Source organism: Colletotrichum truncatum (assembly GCF_014235925.2).
Source record: "Colletotrichum truncatum strain CMES1059 chromosome Unknown Contig_0009, whole genome shotgun sequence".
NCBI classification, from domain to species: Eukaryota; Fungi; Ascomycota; class Sordariomycetes; order Glomerellales; family Glomerellaceae; genus Colletotrichum; species Colletotrichum truncatum.
Window position 1 is genome coordinate 1961278 of NW_027222406.1, and position 21144 is coordinate 1982421.

A 21144-nucleotide genomic window follows, 5' to 3' on the forward strand; every position below is an offset into this window, starting at 1 on the left:
ATCTGCTTCTCGAGCGTTTCTTACGATTCCCTTTTTCGAGCGCGCATTTTTCAACCCATCAGAAAAAAGATTAGCCTCCAAAAGTCACACAGATACACAGACAAGATGGGCGAATCCAGGTTTGTGGCTTTCCATCCCCTTCTATCCTAGCGCGCCCTTTCCTCCACTACGACGCTCGGCGCGTCGGGAATCGAGCTCTCCCAACTAACAGTAAAGACTTTCCAGGCAAGAACTCATCCAGTGGTTGAACCAGCTGTTGTCTCTCAACATCACCAAGGTCGAGCAATGCGGTACGGGGTAAGTGCTTTGCCTATACCCCTCCCCCGCCATATGGCGATTTGTGGGACCCGATGATTTTTGGTCGTGGTGTTGCTAACGTTGGGCTCGACTGCAGCGCGGCGCTTTGCCAGGTGTTTGACAGCATCTTCATGGATGTCCCCATGTCCAGAGTCAAGTTCAACGTCAACAGCGAGTATGCCTACATACAGAATTTTAAGGTGTTGCAGAGTAAGTCCGCACTCGGAGCTACCAACTCGGACGCAAGGGCACACGGCCACTGACATTTATCTTGCCGCAGACACTTTTGCCAGGCACCAGATCGACAAGCCTATCCCCGTCGAAGCGCTCGTCAAGTGTAAGATGCAGGATAACCTCGAGTTCCTTCAATGGACCAAGAGGTTTTGGGACCTGAACTTCCCGGACCACGACTACGACGCCGTTGCCCGCCGCAAGGGCGGTGCTCTTCCCTCCTCCGGCGGTGGTGCCCGAGCTGCTCCCGCTGCCACCGCTGCCAGACGAGGTGGCACGACCCCCTCGGGTGGTCCCCGTGTGGCCAAGGCTGCCGGCCCCGGCACGGCCGCCCTCCAGCAGGAGAACGCCACCCTCAAGGAGACTGTCGTTGGCCTGGAGCGTGAGCGTGACTTCTACTTCAGCAAGCTCCGCGACATTGAGCTCCTGGTGCAGCAGGCCGTGGAGGAGGACCCCGAGCTCGAGAAGCAGGAGGACGGTCTCGTCAAGCAGATCCAGACAATCCTGTACTCGACAGAGGAGGGCTTTGAGATCCCTGCCGAGGGCGAGGCCGTCGACGACCAGGAGACATTCTAAGCGAATGGTGCGTCGGTAATGGAGTTCAGTTACTTAGTGCAAGGTGTCAGGACAATATGGACGCAGTAGACACTGCGAGATGGGGTTGGGGAGGTGAAGCAAAAGCACACGGGGTTTGCGTACAAATACCCTAAGGCGCGTAATAATCGTATACTGGCGATGAGGCTTAACGGCACTCGCACAGCTGAGGCGGACTGGGATAGAAGGTCAGCTAGCTGGTTGGAGTTCACGGCATTCCCATCCCATATGAACAGTCATGATAGAATCAAAACTTTTTTGTCTGGGAATCTTTTTATTGTCCGAGTCATTTATGTGGATATTTATTGGTGAATTCCAACACCAAGGGCTGGGGCGCGGGCCACGCATTTGAGACGGCTCGAGACGGTTCATGGTGTTTATTTTCGTCTGTCCTGCGCAGTAGCAGACTTGGGCGGTGGTCCTCGGAAGTTTCAACACTGGATCGTCAGAGGTTGTGAAGCTTATGCACGAACATGACTGGGCCGTCTAGTGTGGCTAGGGAGAGAGAACGTCGGATGAAAGTAACTAGAAGCAGCACACTCTTGTCGGCTTCTAGAACGAACAACTGGCCTCTATGTAGGCTAAATCGGTATTACAAACAGATCTTCACGACTTGTAGTAACGGAGCGTTGCATTAAAATGTCTAAAATGGGAACACGTTCGTCAATCGTTAGGCAGAGACATAGAGCGTCCCTCACGGCGTCAGCAGCGTGCCATTCGACTCGTCATGAGCCCAGTCCAGGTCCCTGACCTTTAACCCCCCGACGAGGTGTCCCAGATATGCGGTCATTCCTGCTGCAGGCCCAGTTTAGTGGTTCCACGCATGCGCCACAGGCGTCAAACAGCGCACACGACCTCTCCTGTTCCCCTTAGTGCGTGAAGCTTCCGCCCTTTCAGAAGCAGGTACCTGTGTTTTTAGGTAGTGTGCCATCCTTGTTTTTAAAGGACAGGGCCGCCGACTTTTCCAACCCAAGGTACCTAGCAAGCTGCAGCACACCTTGTGGAACTCTGAGAAAAACGACTAACTAGCTAGAGGTAAAGTTGCTGTTCACCGGGCCCAGAACGTGAGCATTTGTTAGTGTCTCCCCCGACCTGATGCAACCAACTTGCCGATTTCATCATTTCGTACAAACACCAAACTTGCCATTACTACAGCACTTGTAGCCGCCTTGAGATTGTCCTTTGTTTCTTTACCCCCAACCATCTGCTGACTCCATTAACAAAACTTGAACTCGACGACTCGATTGCATTCGACGACAAACAATCTTCCACAAAGCTAATCATCCTCCTTAGACACTTACACTCGTGCCCGACGAGGGGAGCCATCGCCGCACAACCGCCCAGACTCTCACCCAAGCGAGCTCACGCCCCTCGTCCAAACCCGACGAACAAAACATCCCATACTCTATTCTAATCCGTCAGACGTCCGTCTCCTACACACAACCAAAAAAAAAAAAAAACCTCCGCCCATTATGGCGCCCCCGGCCGAGATCTCCATCCCCTCAACCATCCTCTCGACTGGCGAAGCGAAGCCTTACACCTTGTACAATATCACCCTTCGCTTGCCCCTCCGCTCGTTTGTCGTCCAGAAGCGCTACTCGGACTTCGCCACCCTTCACCAGACCCTGACTTCCATCGTCGGCTCCCCGCCTCCGAAGCCGCTACCGGGAAAGTCATGGTTCAAGTCCACCGTCTCATCGCCGGACCTTACTGAGCAGCGCCGACAAGGGCTGGAGGCATACCTCCGCGCCATTGCTGAGTCACCGGACCGTCGATGGCGCGACACCACCGCCTGGCGCGCCTTCCTGAACCTCCCCAGCACCGGCGGCGGAAGCACCAATACCTCGGCTGCGAGCGCGCATGGTTTGATTACGAGCGGACGCGCTGGGGCGGCTGACCCCACGACCTGGCTTGATTTGCATCGAGAAATGAAGAGCAACCTCCATGAAGCACGACTCAGTCTTTCGAGGAGAGATGCCGCAGCCGAGAACAATAACAGCACTGGCGCAGCAGAGGCCGGGGCAGCAGCCAAGAAGTCGCTGGTCAAGGCGGGCACGCTGATAGGCAATCTCACCGCGGGGCTACGGACAATGCAGGAGACGGGGACTCTGGGTGACGGCGAGCTCCGGCGAAGGAGGGACCTGCTCGCATCCGCCCGCGTGGACAGGGAAGGATTGGAAAGGCTGAGCAACAGCATGTCACAAGGCAACGGGCGTGCCGGGGGTGGTGCCCGGGAAGGGTGGGCCTCGACGGGGGATAAGGCGGCATTGCTCGGCGGCGCCGCGGGCAGCAGCAGCGGGGCGAGGACCGGCGGCCGGGTCCTCGGCGCACCGCTACCCGAGACGGAACGCACGAGGGAGCTCGACAACGACGGCGTCGTGCTCCTGCAGCGGCAGATGATGAGCGAGCAGGATGAGCAGGTCAACACGCTCGCGGCGATTGTCAGGCGGCAGAAGGAGATGGGCCTACAGATCAACGAAGAGGTCGAGTCACAGACCAAGATGCTCGATAGGATGAACGAAGACGTCGATCGGGTGGGCGGCAAGATTGGCGTCGCCAAGCGCCGCATCGGCAAGTTCTGACTTCTTCGGAAGGGTCTGGGAGTCGTCGCCCACATCGTCGTCGGGCTGCTGGAGGTTATCGTATGGATGGTATGGATCGGCGGGCGGTTATTGGATGCTTTTGCGTGGTGCCTGGAGTTGGTTTCTGTTCTTGCTACGCATCGCCGGGCGTAAGGGCTTTTTTTCTTTGACTATGCACCGTTTTTTCCCCCCTCTTTTCTTTAACTCTTTATTACACGTTTTACATACAAAATGGTGACAATTATCCGTCGCAGCGAAATCTTGTTTGTTATTCTGTCTTTTTTTTTTTGGGGGGGGGGGGGGGGGGGGGGGAGGGAGGAGCCAGGGTCGGAGGAATTGGGTACTTGTGGCATGATTGAAGCGGTAGATCAGATTGTTACGTGCCTCCAGCGAGGCCTACGAGAAAGGGACAGGGGAAACAGACGTTGTATGTTGGAAAACCCGGTACATAATCTCTGTACAGAGGACTCGGAATACCATTTTGCTTTGCGTTATTAAAGACACTTCATTGTCAAGCGGTTCTCCTCTCTTCACTCTCGCGACATGGTTTACCTAAAGTGCTTGGTCATTACGTGGCCGTCGTCGTCATTGGGAGGCTTTCGCATTCGTATGTAGGCAGCCACGGTGTTGACGCGGCACCAAGAGATTTAGGTAGACGCCTATTCGCCCGTGAAGAAACGGCTGTTGGAAATGTGCAATGGATGATGAATGCAGGCGAAGGAGACCGAATTCGCATGATCGTATTACTTTGCGGTGCTTGAAGACATGGACCTTGCACTCGCATACTGATCACTCGTTGGTCTAGACAGAGAGACCTTGTTGGACGACGCCGGTCACGATATGATGCTATCTTTCAAAGCCATTGGTTAGAGCAGGTTGAGGTTAGAAACAAGCCATCTGTTAAACACTTGGATTGCGAGTGAATCTTGCTTTCCTGACAACCGTTTAAAATCTAGCCGCCAGCGAAGAGCCGCGTATGAAAGTATTTCCGCAAGCAATAGCCGTGACTGAGACAACCGTAAACAACAGCCTTTTTTGCGTACCTAATCACCAGTTAAGCAATACTCCCAGATGCATTCGACTCGAGCTAGTGTTTGAAATCGTCCCAAGAAGGCGGGCGGCAAAGGCAGCAAAAAAAGGGTTGTTGACATTCAACGCGACGGTGTGACCGCGCCGGACCGTTCCTCATGCACATGCAGACGGACTTATGGGTCAACCCCTGCCATTAACGACTGGTTGCATGCAGTCTCTGCGTGTCACATCACGTTGTCCATTTCTCTTTTCGTGGAAAAAGAAACGTGAGGCGATGAATTCGCCTCGGCGCTAGGCCAGCTTCGAAGACAGCCGTAGAGCCCCTTCTCAACAGTCGCCTCCCGAGGTATTCTTTGGATTCACCGCAGTGCGAGCACAAACTGGAGTTACGATTCGTCCGTGTAGCGCAGCACAATAACCGCTTGCCTGTCTCACGTAGCCAGGAGAGCCACCCACTGGTTAAAAGTCCCAGAGCGTCCGTTCAGGTGGGATGTTTGGCAACCCCCACTTGGTGACGTCTGGTACGTCACTCGGCGCAGGGGACAGGCACACCGTGCAAGGGGCCTCCCGCGGTTGCTGGGCAACGACACCGTTTTGGCGAAGACGAAAATCTATGGCAGGTCCACCACACCGCAACGGTTGGAGTCGTTGGAGTAGAGGGTAGGATAAGAAGAAGACAATGTCACAATTGCCGCCCAGCAAGTTTGATTAAAACCTGAGTTTGGCCCCCATCATGAAGGGTGTGGTAGCAGTCGCAATCTTTGCCCGATCACTCGTCACATTCGGCTCACTGTGAAGTCGAGCCCGATCGACCAAGGGAGTCCCAGAGGCTTCTGAGCGTAAGGTGTGCTTTTTGACGGGACCGGCGGATGTCTTGGGAACGGTTCCTGGCCAGCTGGCATGGCTCTCCCCCTCTTCCCATTGTACATCTTCCGTTCTAGCGCAGACAATCAGGTCCGTTCCCCACGAGGATTTGCTGGCACTTGCGCCGACGCCTCCCGGGGAGAACAGCCTCAGACTCCGCGATTCGCCGCTGGGAGTGGATCTTCCCCCAGTGATGGACCGCACAGGGCCAGGCGAGTCGGCAATGGGCCTCTCATAGGCAGGAGGGTGAGCAATTTCTTGGGATTGGGTAGTCGGTCTGTTACAACTGGGAGATGGAGAGAGGCACCAGGTGAGGGGAAGGACAACAGAGACCTGGGTCCTGCGGTATTTGTGGTGCTGCTATCTCGATGAGGAGTTCCTGCTGCGGCTGCTTGGCGGTGGACATGGCAACGGCGGTTTGTTTTGGCGATCTGTTGGTGGTGAGTGGTGCGAGGGGTTGATGATGCTTTGTGTCCTCTTCCAGTTGGATAATGGCGGTGTGTAAATGGGTGTGCTGGACGCAACAGCATCAGAATGAGGCCTGCCCCTCTTGGTCATGGCATACGTAGTACATACAAAGCAGAGGGGAATCCGAATGGGGCCCCCGGGATGAGGGCAGTAGAAGGACAAGATGGGGGCTTTTTTCGTGCTGGCTGCCGTCATGAGTCGGAAGCGGAGGTTGGAGCTTGGTCATCCGTGAAATTGGCTTTTTCAGGGTCTTGCTGCGGCAGGGAACACCCTATGAGCCAAAAGGTCGGGCTGGGATGACTTTTTTTTTTTTTCTTTGCTTGCGTCCAACTGTCAACCTCCAACGGTCTCACTTATCCGTAGTTTTGAGAGGAACAGCCAAGGCTTCCTTGCCAACCGGAATATGCGGGTGCAACGGATAAAGAATCATACTTTGAGGCTAAAGAAATCCCAACGGTAGCAGCAGTGGAAGGAGCTTAACCCAGGGGCGCACCTGCCATTGAAAGGTAAATCGGGTGTTGCTGTCTATCAAATGTCACCATTCCCTCGCTTAAGCCAGTTGGTGTGGTTGATGGGGAGGTTAGTGAGTTCAGAGTGGGTCTCTGTCCACTGGAAGCCGTAGAGCTTAGTGGGCTGAGGGTGGGCAATCAACTACTAGACTGAGCAACCAGCCACTAGCGCCCACTCATCATCACCCAAAAAAAACTGCCTAAACCGCCCAAACCGAACCCGCCCGCTCCTATCCAATCCCCCCATCCCATCCCACACCACCAAGTCTCCCGCCCATTCGATCACTTCCATGAGAAATTCCCAAAGTAAACACAAAAGAATTCCTCAACCTTCCCGCTTGCTACCCATTCCCTCACCATTTTACAATCTTCGGCCTACTCCAAAAACGGTCTCCTGATATCATTCCGATCAGCCCTTCGACCTGACTTACTAACCAGCAGGTCAATCCCGACGACAATCCTGTCTCATTCCCCCGCGATCGGACACGATTCATTCCGCTAGCAACCAACAAGGGGAAAAAGTGCGAGGCCAGAGCAACAGCATAGACACTGTCAAATCACCAAATATTCCGATTCTCGCTCTGCAGCTTTGACGCCCTTATTTCTGGGTTTGGGTCTTTGTTTTTGCTTTACTGCTGCTTGTGAGTCTGGTCCCTTTTGCTGTCCAGCTGCTCTACCCGCCTTTTCTTTTTCTTTTTTTTGGTAGTCCATGACCACATGTCAACAACACTCTTGTTACTCCTATTTTTTCTTTGCGGTTGGAAATTTACTCATGGCCTCTGTGCAGACACTTCACGATTTGACGACCACCAATGGCCAAAACGAGATACCACTAGAGTTCTGCTTTTTCTACCCTCGAGACTGAGTCTCCAACAGAGCTTTGCGGCTCTTTCGGCCACGGAACACTCTGTCAACCCGCCCTCACTTCCTAGGGCTGAAGTCTACCCAACATGAGCGGTCCTCCTCCGCCTCCGCCACCCCATGGCGAGTCACCAAAAACCACTGCTGGTTCCCCTCCTCCTGGCGCTGGTTTGGGGCCCGGCAACTACGACATCTTTGTCATTCCACAGCGCGACAAAGGTGGTGGCTTCATCTACCTACCTTCTCTCGCCCCCAATGGCCCCAGCTTCGCAGCCGGCTTTGCTTGCGCCCTCGTCATGGTTGTCCTATTCCAGAGCATGGCGCCTGCCTTTCGGACTTGGTGGGGAACATATCAGGGCATGGGAAATATGGGAATGAGCCTCTTAGTTATTGCTGTTGGTGTAGGAGCATGGGCATGGGGTAAATCACAATCCCAGCCCACATCTACGAATGGTGGGAACGGCTCAAATAATGGCGGCTACCGTCCCGGCCCAGGAGGATATGGCACTTACGCAGGAAGTGGAAATTTCGCTGGTGGCTTCCCTGGAACCGGCGCTCCACCCCCTCCTCCGCCTCACGGGAACCAGCACAATGGCCATTCTTCCAATGGATCCTATGGCTCCGCCAACGGCGGTCCTAGATCATCCTGGCAAGAGCGGCCGCAAGAGCGACCTCAACAGCCTCCGCCTCCCCCTCCCCCTCGTCGAGAGCCGGAGCCGGAACCCGAGCCAGAGCCTGAACCGGAGCCCGAGCCTCGCAAACCTGATCCTCCTCCGAAGGCAAAGCCCGAGCCTAAACCCGAGCCTAAGGCTCAGGCTAAACCTGAGCCAAAGCCAGAGCCAAAGCCTGAGCCAAAGCCTGAACCGAAACCAGATCCCAAGAAGGCTCAAAAGGGTGCTTGGGAGAAAGCCCGGGAGGAGACGAGAAAGCGTGAGGAAGAGCGTAAAGCCAAAGAGGAGGAAGAGAAGCGTAGAGCTGAGATTACTCGTAAGCTTAGGGAATTTCGCGAGAGAGAAGCCCGCGAGCGCGCACGAAGAGAGCAGGAGGATCGTGAAAGGCGAGAAAAGCTTGAACAAGACATTCGCGAGAAGGAAGAACTCAAGCAGAAGCTTGAGAAGGAACGACAAGAACGAGAAAAGCTCCAGCGCGAGAAGGAAAAGGCTGAACAAGAAGCCAAAGAGGCCAGAGAGCGCGCATTCAAGGAAGCAAAGGAGCGTGAAGAACAGGCCGCCAAAGAACGTGAGGCTAAGGAGCGCGAAGAGGCGCGGAAGAAGGAAGCTGCCGAAGCTGCCGCTCGCAAGGCTCGTGTCGAGGCACAACTCGAGGCCTTTCGCAAAGCTAAGAAGGAACGCGAAGAGGCAGAAAAGGCAGAGAAGGCGAAGAAGGCTGCCGAAGAGGAAGCAGCTCGCAAAGCCAAGGAAGAGGCTGCCCGGAAGGCAAAGGAAGAGGCTGCCCGGAAAGCAAAGGAAGAAGCGGATCGCAAGGCCAAGGAAGCAGAAGAGGCCGAGAAGAACGCTCGCAAGGGAAGTACCTATGCTTTCTCATCGGTCGGTGAGAAGACGAGTATGTGGCCAAACGGTCGACCGCCTGCCCCTCCCTCCGTCGCCTCAACACCACCACCCAGACCTCCCCCCTCTGCTTCGTCGTCTGTTCCCCCCAAACCTCCCCCCTCTGCTTCGTCGTCTGTCCCCCCCAGACCTCCCCCATCAACCAGTTCGGCTCCACCAAGGCCAGCACCTTCTGCAGCTTCATCAAACAACACGGCCAGACCGCCCCCGAGGCCATCAGCGCGAACCGTCGACGAAGACCAATATTCGTACCGACCCTACGATAAACCGAGACACAAACCAGCTTCGTCAGTTGGATCCGAGTCATCGTGGGCCCCGTCCGCCACCACCACGAGAACGACGCCGCCGCCTAGCATGCGCGGTCCGTACACGACGAAGGACCCCGATAAGATTGTCATCAGAGCTGTCTATCTGTTCATGAACCAGTTCGCCAAGACTCCCGCCAGCCAGCTCGTGTCGGGGTTTGGTACGGTGACGGATGGACTGATTCTGCGGATAACGACCGAAGGCCTATTCATCGACGACGACGTCCGCGGCGTCCCCCAACGCGAGTGGGACGTCAAGGCCTGGACGCTAAAGCTGGTCGAGGTATGGTGCCCCCCGCACTGCTTGAATTCCACTGCTGCTCCTGCCCCTGCGAATTCTGCGAACCATCCTTCGGGTTTGTTTCAAAAAATGGCGAATCAGCGAGCCCGTACGGCGGACAGAGGCGCCACCAAGATGCTCACGGGGGACGAAGCCGATGCCTACCTGACCGAAATGTTGCGTGCTTGCAAGAGTTGTTGTCGTCTTGGCTTGTGCGAAACAAAGTTCAAAGATACTAACATCCCATCTTCGGCTGGACAGACTGGGGAGTGGAAGAACAAGAGCCTGCACGTGCTGCGTGCCACAGTCCGAGATCAAGAGGGCAAACGATACATGTTTGTGTTGGACGAGGAGGAGGCCTGGAAGGTCGCCGTCGGCGTGCAGAGGCTGCGTAAGGGCACCCAGGTGCGCTCGCTGGGTGTCAGCGGCATGAGTGCCTCGGACGCGAGAGGCACTCTCGAGACGCTTGGCTGGGGTTGAGGCATCTACCTCTGGCTGCGTGGCGGCTTCGATTCGGGTCAATACTTCTTTTTTTTCCCCCTTGGGCGGTTGCGGACCGTTTTTTTGTTGATAATACTTTGTGTGGCTGGGAGATTAATCATGTGGAGATGACAGGAAGGCAAGCTGCTATTTATGTGGCATGACCGAAAAGTCGGGTGACGTGCCAGATGGGCATTTCAGTTTGGGGGGTGTGGAATTTGGTTGCATAGCAGAGCGAGGACGGCACATTCCAGGAAAGCCGGACAAAAACATAGCCATGATTTCTACAGCATTGATGGGCCCGGGCGGGCACATCCTAGGATACCTCCAGTTTTCGTCACTCACACTCGGACAACTCCCGACAGGTTGGGTCTGGTCTGAGAGTGGTGATGGTTCGGATAACGATGATACGATTTTTACAACAATGGCTCTGAACTTGCTCTGTGCTGGTGGTGATTGATTCTATGTTCGATATTTGCTGATGGTGTTACCAGCCTCTTGCGTTTTGGATGCTGACCAAATTTTGCTCGTCAGGCTGGCTTCTCCTGCATAATGCTTGGAGTAAGACTCCATTAGGGATTATCCTTGCGACAACACCAGGCTTTGATGTGTTTGTTTGGGACTCTAATTCTAACTCCTCGGTGACGTTATCCAATCAGCTGAGTCAAAGAAGGTGTTTCAATCCATTGGCCACCAGCTGTAAAAGTATTCCAAGTAATTGATGTCCAACTCTTAGCATATCTCCTTATCATACATAGTAAGTCCCTCCACCAGGGCTATCGTTATTTGATATGCTGGGATATCTTAGCAATCACCACGTATAACGATGACTATTTCGGAGTTTATAATCCACGGTGGCCGCGTTCACCCTTGGAGTCTTTTGAAGCTGGTGGAGAACATTAGGCTCAGAAGGGGTCAAATCAGAGACTTAACCAAGAGAAGACAAGACATTGCTCCAACTCGTATTCTACTCTGTCTCCAACTTCTCTAGGAGCTGGGCTTAGCGTTAACGTCCCACACCCACTTCTGGGCACCCCCCACATTTGGGCACCCCATTTACACCAAAAACGCCGTTTTTCGAAATTCTATATTAAACTAAATACTTTACTTATTAAAGAGAATAAATATATATTAAATAGATTAAGACTTAATTATAATACTTAGTAGCTATATACTAGTATTATTAATAATAAGTATTATAAATTCAAGGTTTAACATTTATAATACTAATTTACCTAGCCTATATCTTAATATATAAAATAGGTAGAGATATTTAACTAATATGATTAGAATTTTTAAGTAAGATATAGTAGATTTATATATTCTTATACTTAGTAAAAAATTCTTTAAGCTTAGAATAATATTTTAAAATTTCCCTTAAGAAAAGTTTCTATTATAGAATTTTAACCCTTAATTATACTATATTTACTAAAGTAATACTTTTAAATCTCTTTTAGATATAATTATATACTTTTAATAAGTATAAATATTAATTTCCTAGATTTTTTAAATAAGTATATATAAGCGAAAATATATTTTTCTAATGTTAAGGAATACTAGTAAGTTACTAGTATCTACTAACATTTTAAAGCTTTTAGTTTTAAACTTCTATATTATAACTATTATTATATTTAAACCTTTATAAAAAATTAGATGGCTATAATTATACTTAACATAGTTTATATATATTTTCTTTTCTTAGTAAGTATAGTAGTTAGTTTAATATAGAATTTCGAAAAACGGCGTTTTTGGTGTAAATGGGGTGCCCAAATGTGGGGGGTGCCCAGAAGTGGGTGTGGGACGTTATACCGAGGTGTTTCTTATCGGTGGGACCGCGAGGCGGGGAGGTCTGTATCCGAACGCTTGGCCAGCAGAACCAAGCATGGGACTTTTGGATAAGACCTTGGCTCCGCAATGCCGGTTTTGTCTCAAACAGTGCTGTTCTTCGTGTTGGGAATGCTTCTTAGAATATCTCTGCCTCTGGAGGCCTTTGCCCTTAACGAAGGCTGTGAAGACCAGCTGATTCCTCGACTGCGATGCTGTAAACATCTTTCAGCATCCTCCATCAGGCATTGCGTATCATGGGTTCTTGGTATTGCTCTTATTCACACATCTCACCTAGGACCCCGCCGGCAATCGTCCCGCTTCTGCCAATACATCGGGCCCGATGAACACGCCCATTCCCGACATCGGCCGGAGTCCTCAACACCACTCTTGACTAATCCCCTCATCTAGTGAAGAATCCCGACCGATTCTTCACTCCAATTACCGAGCAATGGAGCAAGGATCCCCGCTTTCTACGGCGGTAGAGGTAAGCGAGGGTGAGGGTGCCAATGGGGACGGCATCAACTAGCGATGCACTCGTGGAGTCGATGATAAGCACCCGGCCGTCGAGGCCACCGAATCAGATAAGCCCGTAAAACAGCGATGTTACATACTGCTTCTCAAGGGTTCACAATCCTTAGCACTGAGCAGTTCTATCATGGCGTTAGATAATGAATTCCCTTGTTACTGGGAGGTTCTCCGCTAGGCGGGCTATAAAGATGCCGCGGCCGTATAATCCAGAAAGTTTGATGAGAGCCATTCCAAGCCTCAGCTCTTGAAATGAAAGCCTTTGCATTTCTGGGCCTCGCGGCCTCCGCTGCTGCACAACTCCTTCAGACTGGCGCATCGCTCAAGCTCAATGACGTCTACTATTTCGTCTCCCCGTTCTCTCAAGGCAAAGCCTACGACGGGGCTCTAAACATCAAGAGTCTCCCTCGCGCATTTGGCTTCACCCCGATAACCGTCATCTCTGAACCCGTCGCCAAGAATGACCTAACTAGCCTGTTCACCAACTGGACTATGGAAGATGATGTCTGGCAGCCCGCCTTCCTGTCTTCCATCTTTCTCGCCGGCATCGACTCTCCTTGTCTGACGAAGGAAACCTTCGACGGGAGTAACAAGACGCAGTCCATCGTCGTGCCGTTGAACAAGGACAGCTCGCTGCCTTCTGGCCCGTATTTCTTGGATACCACCACCGGAGACGTCTACCAAGCCTTCCGTCTGTACGACGACTTCGCCGGAGCATTCAGCGAGTCTCTCTTGCAAATCCCGCAGGGCACGTTCCAGACACTCTCCGCGCAAGTCCCCAGCTCCGCTTCACTCACCATCGGCGTACCGTCGCGGCTGTACTTTACGCCAACGGCAGAGAAGCCTCTTGCCGGCGTCAGAATCGGCGTGAAAGACATTTACTCCCTCGCCGGCGTCAAGGGCTCCAACGGTAACAGGGCGTGGTACGCCCTGTACCCGCCCGCCGAGAAGACCGCTCCCGCGATCCAGAGGCTCATCGATGCCGGTGCCGTGATCGTGGGTTTCCAGAAGCCGTCGCAGTTTGCCAACGGAGAATCGGCGACGGCGGACTGGGTGGATTATCACGCGCCCTTCAACCCGCGCGGCGACGGCTACAATGATCCCTCATCATCATCGTCAGGGGCCGGCGCGTCGGTTGCGTCGTATGAGTGGTTGGACATGGCGGTGGGAAGCGACACAGGCGGCTCGATCCGCGGGCCGTCGGGCGTGCAGGGTCTCTTCGGAAACCGCCCCTCGCATGGTCTCGTCAGCCTGGACGGCGTGATGCCTCTGTCTCCTACCCTCGACACCCCCGGCTTCCTGACCAGAGACCCGTATGTGTGGGATGTCGCGAATAAGGTCCTCTACGGGGATAACTATACTTCGTTTGTAGGCAACGAGGTCAAGTACCCCAAAACGGTGTACACGCTTGGGTTTCCCACAGATGATTCACCTGCTGCGAGGCTGCTGAACGTGTTCGCGGACGAGGTTGCAAAGTTCCTCCAGACGAACCTCACGGAGTTCAACCTGACTGAATCCTGGGCGTCTACCGGGCCGGAAGAGGCGAGGAAGGCGAGTTTGGCCGATTTGTTGGGCAAGACGTACGCGACGTTGATTTCCAAGGAGCAAACGACCCTCGTCCGCGATCCATTTTACGCCGACTACGCCGGTAAAGTCACCCTTATCCTGAACTCTTGACGTCGTCCAATAAAGCTAACACTGCAAAAAGCCGCTCACGACGGTCGCCGCCCCTTCGTCAACCCGGTCCCCCTCGCCCGCTGGGCCTGGGGCGACGCACAGCCCGCTACAGCCCTCGACGAGGCCAGGGCGAACAAGACGATCTTCATGGACTGGTTCAACAGCCAGGTTCTCGTTCCCGTCGCGGACCCCGCGGCGTGTTCCTCGGGGCTTTTGTTGTACGTCGGCAGCTCCGGCACCGCGAGTCCGAGAAACCGGTACCCCAACGCCCCGGGCACGCCGCCGCTGGGCTTTTCGAACGGGAGGTTGTCGATTTTTAGCGGTGCACCGGATCACGTTTTCCCCGTGGGCGAGGTCGGGTCCATGAGTTCTGTGACGAATCATACGGAGATGTTGCCTGTTACTGTCGATGTCATGGCCGCGAGGGGGTGCGATGGGTTGATTGTGAGGCTTGCGCAAGATTTGGTGGCCAAGGGGGTGGTGAAGGTTCCGAAGACTGGTGCAGGTATGACGGGGGGTGATGTGTTGATGAGGAGGGATGTTCATGAGTGGTTTTGAAGTCACTGGCTGGCAGTGGTGTGATCATAGAGGATGTGTCAAGGTAATGATACGGGCAGAGTAAGTGAATGGCTTATGATTTGGTAATTGATGATTACCTTACGATGGAGACACCGGAATTTAGTAAATATAATGGGACTGTTACATGATGTACCCTGAGGTATTTGTCGCTCTTGATCGCAAACGAAGGAAACCAGTATGCTTGTGATAGTAGGGCTGGCTTGCCTCTTTCTAGAGCCAGATAGTAGACAGACCAGCTCTTGAATCAAAAAAAAAAGTAACAAAACAAATGCATGAAGTTGAAATTCATGAAGCGCGCAAATGCATCGTGAGATGGTCTGCTGCTCTTAAGATGGCACACTTATGTTCTCATTCCACCAACGCTAAGAAACTTTGCTGGCGATGGCGGTATACGCCTTTAGCTCCTGGAACGCGCTTTCGTGCTCGCTTTTTATTATCCTAGCATGGTCCGAAGATCGAGGCGCAATGGAGCAAGGAAAGGGCAGAGGGCTTGAGTTGAAGCCGTCTGAATATGAGAAGCTGCAATCGTGTAAGATGGTAAAGATCCAAGTAGTAAAAGGCCAGACTTACATGTCTACGTCAATATCTCTGCCCTTTTCATCCTTACCCGGGCTTATGTCGAAGCCCCAAAGAATGCGCGCGATGTTGATTGCCACCGACGCGGATCCGAGGTGCATCCCAGGACAGATGCGCCGACCCCAGCCGAATGCGCTGTGGCCGAATGTGCCGGCATACTCGCGGTTTTCTAGGAACCTTTCGGGTTTAAACACGTGTGGTTCTGGAAAATCTGCCTTGTTGAGGTGGACTAGAAGCATTCTTAGAAATGTGATCGGGAACTTTGAGAGAATGTTGGCTTACTGCTCCACAACGGTGCGATGATGGTGCTCCCCTTTGGTATAAACATTCCCTTGTACACATAGTCGGCAGTACTAGCATGCGGTGTGCCCCCGAGGACAGCAACAGGTCGCCATCTTAGCGTTTCGGACGCCACGGCTCGGATATACTCGAGTTTGTCTAGGTCTTCAAATGTGGGAAGTCGACTATTTCCAACGATTCGGTCGAGCTCCTCCCGGGCTCGCGGGATGAAGGAAGGTCCAAATTTTACGCATGCCATGAGGAAGCTTGCGAGAGATCCGGCCGACTGTTGGTATCAATATCAAGTCGTTCCTCGAAGGAGAATTGGGTGACTTACAGTTTCTACGCCGGCCCCGAAGGGTGACCCCGCGGTGTAGGCGATTTCTAAATCCGACATACCCAAGCTGGCTTGCTCTTGCAAGAGATGTTTGGCAAAGCACTCAGATGAGACGCCTCTAGCAACTTTATCTCGAACTTCGTCCATGAGCTTAGTGTACAACTCGATATCCTTCCGTCTTTGTCTTAGGACTTCGGCTTTCCAAGGAGCCAGAAAGCTGGGGATATACTTTAGTGCTGGATATCGCTCCACTGCAAACTTTCCCGGAATACTGCAAATATTATCAGGAAAATAGTCTACTATATGGGCGTCTAAAGCGCATACTTGACGGAAGTCAGACGTCCCATGGACTCGGCATTGCGCTGTACAACAATGTCGGTTGTAACGTCCTCGACCCTCCGGCCGTAGGTGACGGTTATAATGACCGACGCCGCATATCTCTCTAGATGCCTTCGATAGTTTTCCGGGTCTGTGAGGAGCTCGTGCATGAGAACCTTGGACTCGAGATTCTGGATCGGCCGGTAGGTCTCGCTCTGCCGCTGCATAAAACCACTGTGTAGGAGCTTCCTCCAACGTCTCCAATAAGATGAGTACGGCGCCATCAGTCCTCTCATGCCACCGGAGAGCAGTTCACCGCCCATGATGAAGCGTGGGCGCGAAGAGAAGATGGCGCCCTTCTTCTCGAGGAGGTCCCATGCTGCTTGTGCAGAGCCTAGGATGATGGTTGGTGTTGGACCGAGTTGGAGGTAGACAACGTCGCCGTACTCTTGGCTCAGCTCTTGGAACCAAAGCCATGGTTTTCGAATGCCTGTTTTGATGACTTTAGGGCCGGGTGGGAGATGTGATCGGTGGGAGTAGAGCTTCCACTCCTGTAGCAGCTGGATGAGCGAGGGTTAGCAATGGTTGTTGGTGCTATTCGGGGTGGGAATGTACTCTTGGAAATATAAGTGCAAGATATGAAATGGTCACAAGTACTGCGACCCATGTAACAATAACAAACATTGTCCTTATTGGTTTTTTGTCGTCCAGCAGTTCATGCGAGTAAGGTAACAACACGTCGAGGAATTGGGTGCGTCAAAGACTAAACACTCGTACATCAATAAAACCGATGAACTTTCTGCGCCGAAGCTGATGTGAACCGCACAGAACTCGCTGTTGCAAGAACCGAATGCCCGAGGTTGTTGGTCTGTAATCAGCGAGCTACCTCAGTGGTCAATGTCAAATGCCGACGTCGGTGAGACAATAATAGCTGCAAGCCACTCCCCACTGATACGGGGTCATCCAAGACCGGCTGACCGACTTTTGAATCTTGTGCAAGCGAGATGGTAAGTGAGCTAGCATGATATCGCGATGTGACTGGCATAGGAACCCCGCACTGTGAGCTGTGGATGACGCGGGGAAGCATGTTTGCTACCGGAGACTGGGTTCCCCCATGTATGTTGGGTGCTGACAAGAACCTTACCAACATTATGCTTGAACGGGTAAGTATACCCTTGCATTATGTGTTATATATTTCTGTGAGGTAGTGACGGTTGATGCTGGTATTCAACGAGGTTATATGTACTGCCAAACGGCTTGTGAAACCAGGCTGTTTGAAGGGAAAGTTCCAAATTATAGTCACAGTTCATAATACGATGCGCAGCTCATCGGCTTGGCTAAGTAAGCCGTTTTTAACATCCATTTTTCTAGGAATAGGAGGGTTTCTTTACGGCTAGTAGGCAACCACCCTGGACATCGAGCTCTCCCGTTTGAACTTGTAGTACTGACGTCAGACAGTGATTCCGGCATTATTACACCCAGTCTAGCACTGAAGTCTTTCTTAACATACTTTGGAAACCCTAACGCGCCTTTAAGAGGTGCTATTGTATCTGTGTATCAAGCCGGAGGTACTGCCATCACCCCATCCATATCCTCTACAGAAATCTAACACATGAGATTAGCATGGCTTGGAAGTGCGTCGGTCGGAATCACTAGTGACCGCCTCGGTCGCCGGCGGGCTATCGCCTTTGGTTGTATTTGGGGGGTCATTGGCGGAGCACTGATGGCGGGAGCCGCTCACGTTACCATGCGTAAGTTCTTCAGAAGTGGCATACACTACTTGGACTTACCACATCCTAGTGATCATGGGTCGTCTCCTTGTTGGATATGCTGTTGGTACAATTACCGGCGTAGCTCCTGTGTTCGGCGCAGAAATTGCTAAAGTGAGTTGTCTTGATGTGGATTGTGGGCCTAACTCTGACAGAGATTAGACTCACGAACGAGCTAGAATCACCGCCGTTAACCAGATGAGTATATATACCTTTGTTGAAATGTTACCTCCAACATTGGTTAACCTGTGGCAGTGGTCGCCTGGGGTTTCTTTGTGGCCCTATGGACCGGAGTCGGCGAGGGGAAATGGCATAATCCCAACCAGTGGAGACTCGGGTTCGCGATTCAGAGTATCCCAGCTCTCCTCCTCGGCGTTGGGGTACTTTTCCTAGGAGAATCTCCCCGATGGCTATGTCTGAAAGGCCGCGATGAAGAAGCCGAACGAGCTTTCCGAAGCTATCACTTTAATGGCTCCAATGATGAATGGTGCCGTACCGAATTCACCGTCATCCAGGTCAACATTGCAGAGGAGTTGCAAGCTCAAGGGCGGCTTTCGTGGGGCGACTTGTTCAAGACGCCTGCCTTCAGGAAACGGCTTTTTGTCGGATCGTTCGTATGGGCAGCCGCCATGCTCTCTGGAATATCTTTCGTTCAGTATTACCAGACTGCTATTTATGCCACTCTCCAGTTCGGCCAAGACCAACAGCTGCTCGTCAGCGGCCTGTACGGGTCTGTTGCACCTGTTGCTTGTATTATCTCTCTTTTCTTTGTCGACCGTGTGGGACGCAAGAAGATACTTATCTGCAGCTCCTCACTTCTCTCAGTTTGCTACATGATCATTACAATTCTCGCTGCCCTGTATCCAGCGCGACCCGGGTTCCCTACAAACGAGGCAGCTCAACGGGGCCTCATCGCCTGCATCTTTGCTGTTTCGGCCAACTATTCAGCGCTCTTGGGGCCGATGACATGGATTATTCCGTACGTATTCTGAGTCTACGCTTTTGTATACTCTTACTGATTATGATCACAGGCCGGAAGTCTTTACCACCGAACTGAGAGCCAAGGCCAACGCCATCGTACAAGTAATCCATTACTCCATCAGCTTGATTATCACCCAATGTTCTCCTATTGCTCTGGCTGAAGTCGGATGGAAATATTACGTACGTTAGTTTTGCTTGAATTTAAGACTAGGTGCTAACAGAAGCAGATCCTCTTCATCCTAACTAACGCCGTGTGTGCTGTTGTATTCGCATTATTTTATCCAGAAACAAGGGGTAAGATAAAATCGAGTGAGAGAATTGCTCTTGTTTCTAACGGGTTGCAGGAAAATCGCTTGAGGAAATTGATGAGATCTTTGGGGATGTCAAGGTTGTTCGCGGTGCCGATATTGACATCGTTGAAAAAGCTTGCGTAGACGAGATAGACACCCCCCAGAACACTAAAGCATAGGAGTAATGCCAATGAAACAATAGTAGAGTAGAGTATATACGCTTTAATAGGCATATAAATACTCAATGTATTTCAGAAACCCTTTTCTGGTAGTTTTCATCTCAACGGAAGCTTCCTTTCAGTGACAAAAATTAAGATGTTCACTGTTTAATACAGAAGCCACGCTCGCCAGCGTCAACCCCATACACCAAGCTTCTTACGCTCCAATGGCCTTAAGTTAGCTAGAATCCTGCAACTTCAAAATATTGCATTGATTTTGTTGGTAGTCTGTTCGACAAAAAGGTTACATAGAGCGAGAAACACGTATTTCGATAATCAAAGACGTACCTTAGTTGACCTGCGCAGACTAAAAAGAGACAGGTTAGAAACTAATTTACAATAACGACTTGAAAATCTGGCATTTAGTCCTAATGAGAAGAGAAGATAAGTCTATTATACGTCGACGGCTCTGAAATATGAGGGGATTGGGATTTTCTTCACCCTTGCATGAGGTCAGAATTCTCTGTCAACCCCCAAATTTTTGGAATATACTGTGCATTCATGAAGCTACTGTTACTTATTATACCGGCCTTATATTACAAAGCCTACCAGTAAACGACTCGAGCTAGGTTTCAGCATCCAGGTCATACCCAACGAGGACATTCGCCCATGTTCTAGGCACCTATCTTCTCGCCTTGTTGGTAAAATAAGCAGGCAGCGGCGGCTGGCAGCATTCAACATGTTCGTAGGTCGCCTTTTCATCATCTGCATCCGAGACATCTCTTCCGCCTACATGCTGGCGTGTTGCAGCCACCCTCAGTGTCTCTAAATCCTTCTTTACTATCCGTCCATAGTGCATACGTCCAAGGATGGTAATGATTGCGTAGGCCCACAGGGCCATGGTGGCAATGCTCAAAAACATCCATGCATGAGCCCAGTTCTTCAAGCTTTCTGGCCATTCGCGCTTCCAGAGGCAGTGAATTAAAATGAACCCAAAGCCTTGGATAATGATCCACAGGAAGAAGTAGACGAAGATGGTTTTACCCGGACGATTCGGAGGCGGCGAGATACAACGGTGGGTAATGTAGATGATGAGAGAGAGACATTGGGCGATGAAGAATACGACCGAGAGGGCGATGATTGTTGCGTTCTTTTGGGGCTGGGAAAGGCTGATAAAGATGGAAAGGAGAGCGGCGGCTGTGAACGCACTTATGACGAGCAGACCGCTGATTATGGGCGAGGAATTGACCAGGCTTCTTTTTGAGATTTCGGCTTGTGATAGTGGTCTTGGGCGGTTTTCACACCGGCATAGGTATTTGCGGATGGTTTCAAGCATGATGTTGAATTTGTTGCCAGTAGACAATCGATCTTACGGTATCTCTTGATTTAGAGAGTTAAGGCGTTTTTGATATGGAGAATTTTGCATTAGAAACTAATTGGTGTGCTTGTGTTGACTACAATGTTCAATTCGAAGTGCGAATTGGTAACTTGACGCTCCTTCTTATGGCTTTCAGGAATTGCACAGTAACTGCCTTCATGGCCCAAGTCTCAACAACACAGCGATCATTTTCCGAGGCTTCATGAGAGTTCTCAACACAACGTATGAGGGTTTTGTGGCTTGCAGAAGGCCCTAAGCCAGTCATGACCCGGATGGGAAGGAAAAACGTTCACGGTAATGAATGGTATGAACGCAGCTCGGAGTAGAGGCAATAGAGTCTGAGCCATTGACAGTGATCAGACTGAAGTATTAAAGCACA

At 51.8% G+C, this 21144-nt stretch overlaps 6 protein-coding genes across 6 annotated transcripts; 5 read left to right on the forward strand and 1 right to left on the reverse strand.

Moving 5' to 3' along the window:
• Positions 1-105: 105 nt before the first annotated feature.
• Positions 106-1104, forward strand: CTRU02_213050 (calponin-like actin-binding protein; the record flags this gene model as incomplete). Its single annotated transcript, XM_036721613.2, has 4 exons — positions 106-119; positions 226-297; positions 395-507; positions 578-1104. The coding sequence occupies 4 exons, from the start codon at positions 106-108 to the stop codon at positions 1102-1104; spliced, it is 726 nt and encodes a 241-aa protein (XP_036586782.2).
• A 1490-nt stretch (positions 1105-2594) lies between these two features.
• CTRU02_213051 (PX domain-containing protein) lies at positions 2595-3704 on the forward strand (the record flags this gene model as incomplete). Its single annotated transcript, XM_036721614.1, has 1 exon — positions 2595-3704. The coding sequence occupies one exon, from the start codon at positions 2595-2597 to the stop codon at positions 3702-3704; it is 1110 nt and encodes a 369-aa protein (XP_036586783.1).
• Positions 3705-7527: 3823 nt separating this feature from the next.
• CTRU02_213052 (Reticulocyte-binding protein 2-like protein a 1) lies at positions 7528-10071 on the forward strand (the record flags this gene model as incomplete). Its single annotated transcript, XM_036721616.1, has 1 exon — positions 7528-10071. One exon carries the CDS (start codon positions 7528-7530, stop codon positions 10069-10071), a length of 2544 nt encoding a protein of 847 aa, XP_036586785.1.
• Positions 10072-12675: 2604 nt separating this feature from the next.
• CTRU02_213053 (glutamyl-tRNA amidotransferase) lies at positions 12676-14658 on the forward strand (the record flags this gene model as incomplete). Its single annotated transcript, XM_036721617.1, has 2 exons — positions 12676-14071; positions 14132-14658. The coding sequence occupies 2 exons, from the start codon at positions 12676-12678 to the stop codon at positions 14656-14658; spliced, it is 1923 nt and encodes a 640-aa protein (XP_036586786.1).
• Positions 14659-15041: 383 nt separating this feature from the next.
• Positions 15042-16873, reverse strand: CTRU02_213054 (cytochrome P450; the record flags this gene model as incomplete). Its single annotated transcript, XM_036721618.1, has 6 exons — positions 15042-15198; positions 15250-15484; positions 15538-15820; positions 15872-16142; positions 16196-16749; positions 16805-16873. The coding sequence occupies 6 exons, from the start codon at positions 16871-16873 to the stop codon at positions 15042-15044; spliced, it is 1569 nt and encodes a 522-aa protein (XP_036586787.1).
• A 632-nt stretch (positions 16874-17505) lies between these two features.
• CTRU02_213055 (uncharacterized protein) lies at positions 17506-19408 on the forward strand (the record flags this gene model as incomplete). The annotated part of the gene is made up of 9 exons (XM_036721619.1): positions 17506-17585; positions 17648-17757; positions 17812-17940; positions 17990-18072; positions 18121-18160; positions 18214-18937; positions 18990-19119; positions 19161-19233; positions 19284-19408. 9 exons carry the CDS (start codon positions 17506-17508, stop codon positions 19406-19408), a joined length of 1494 nt encoding a protein of 497 aa, XP_036586788.1.
• Positions 19409-21144: the final 1736 nt, after the last annotated feature.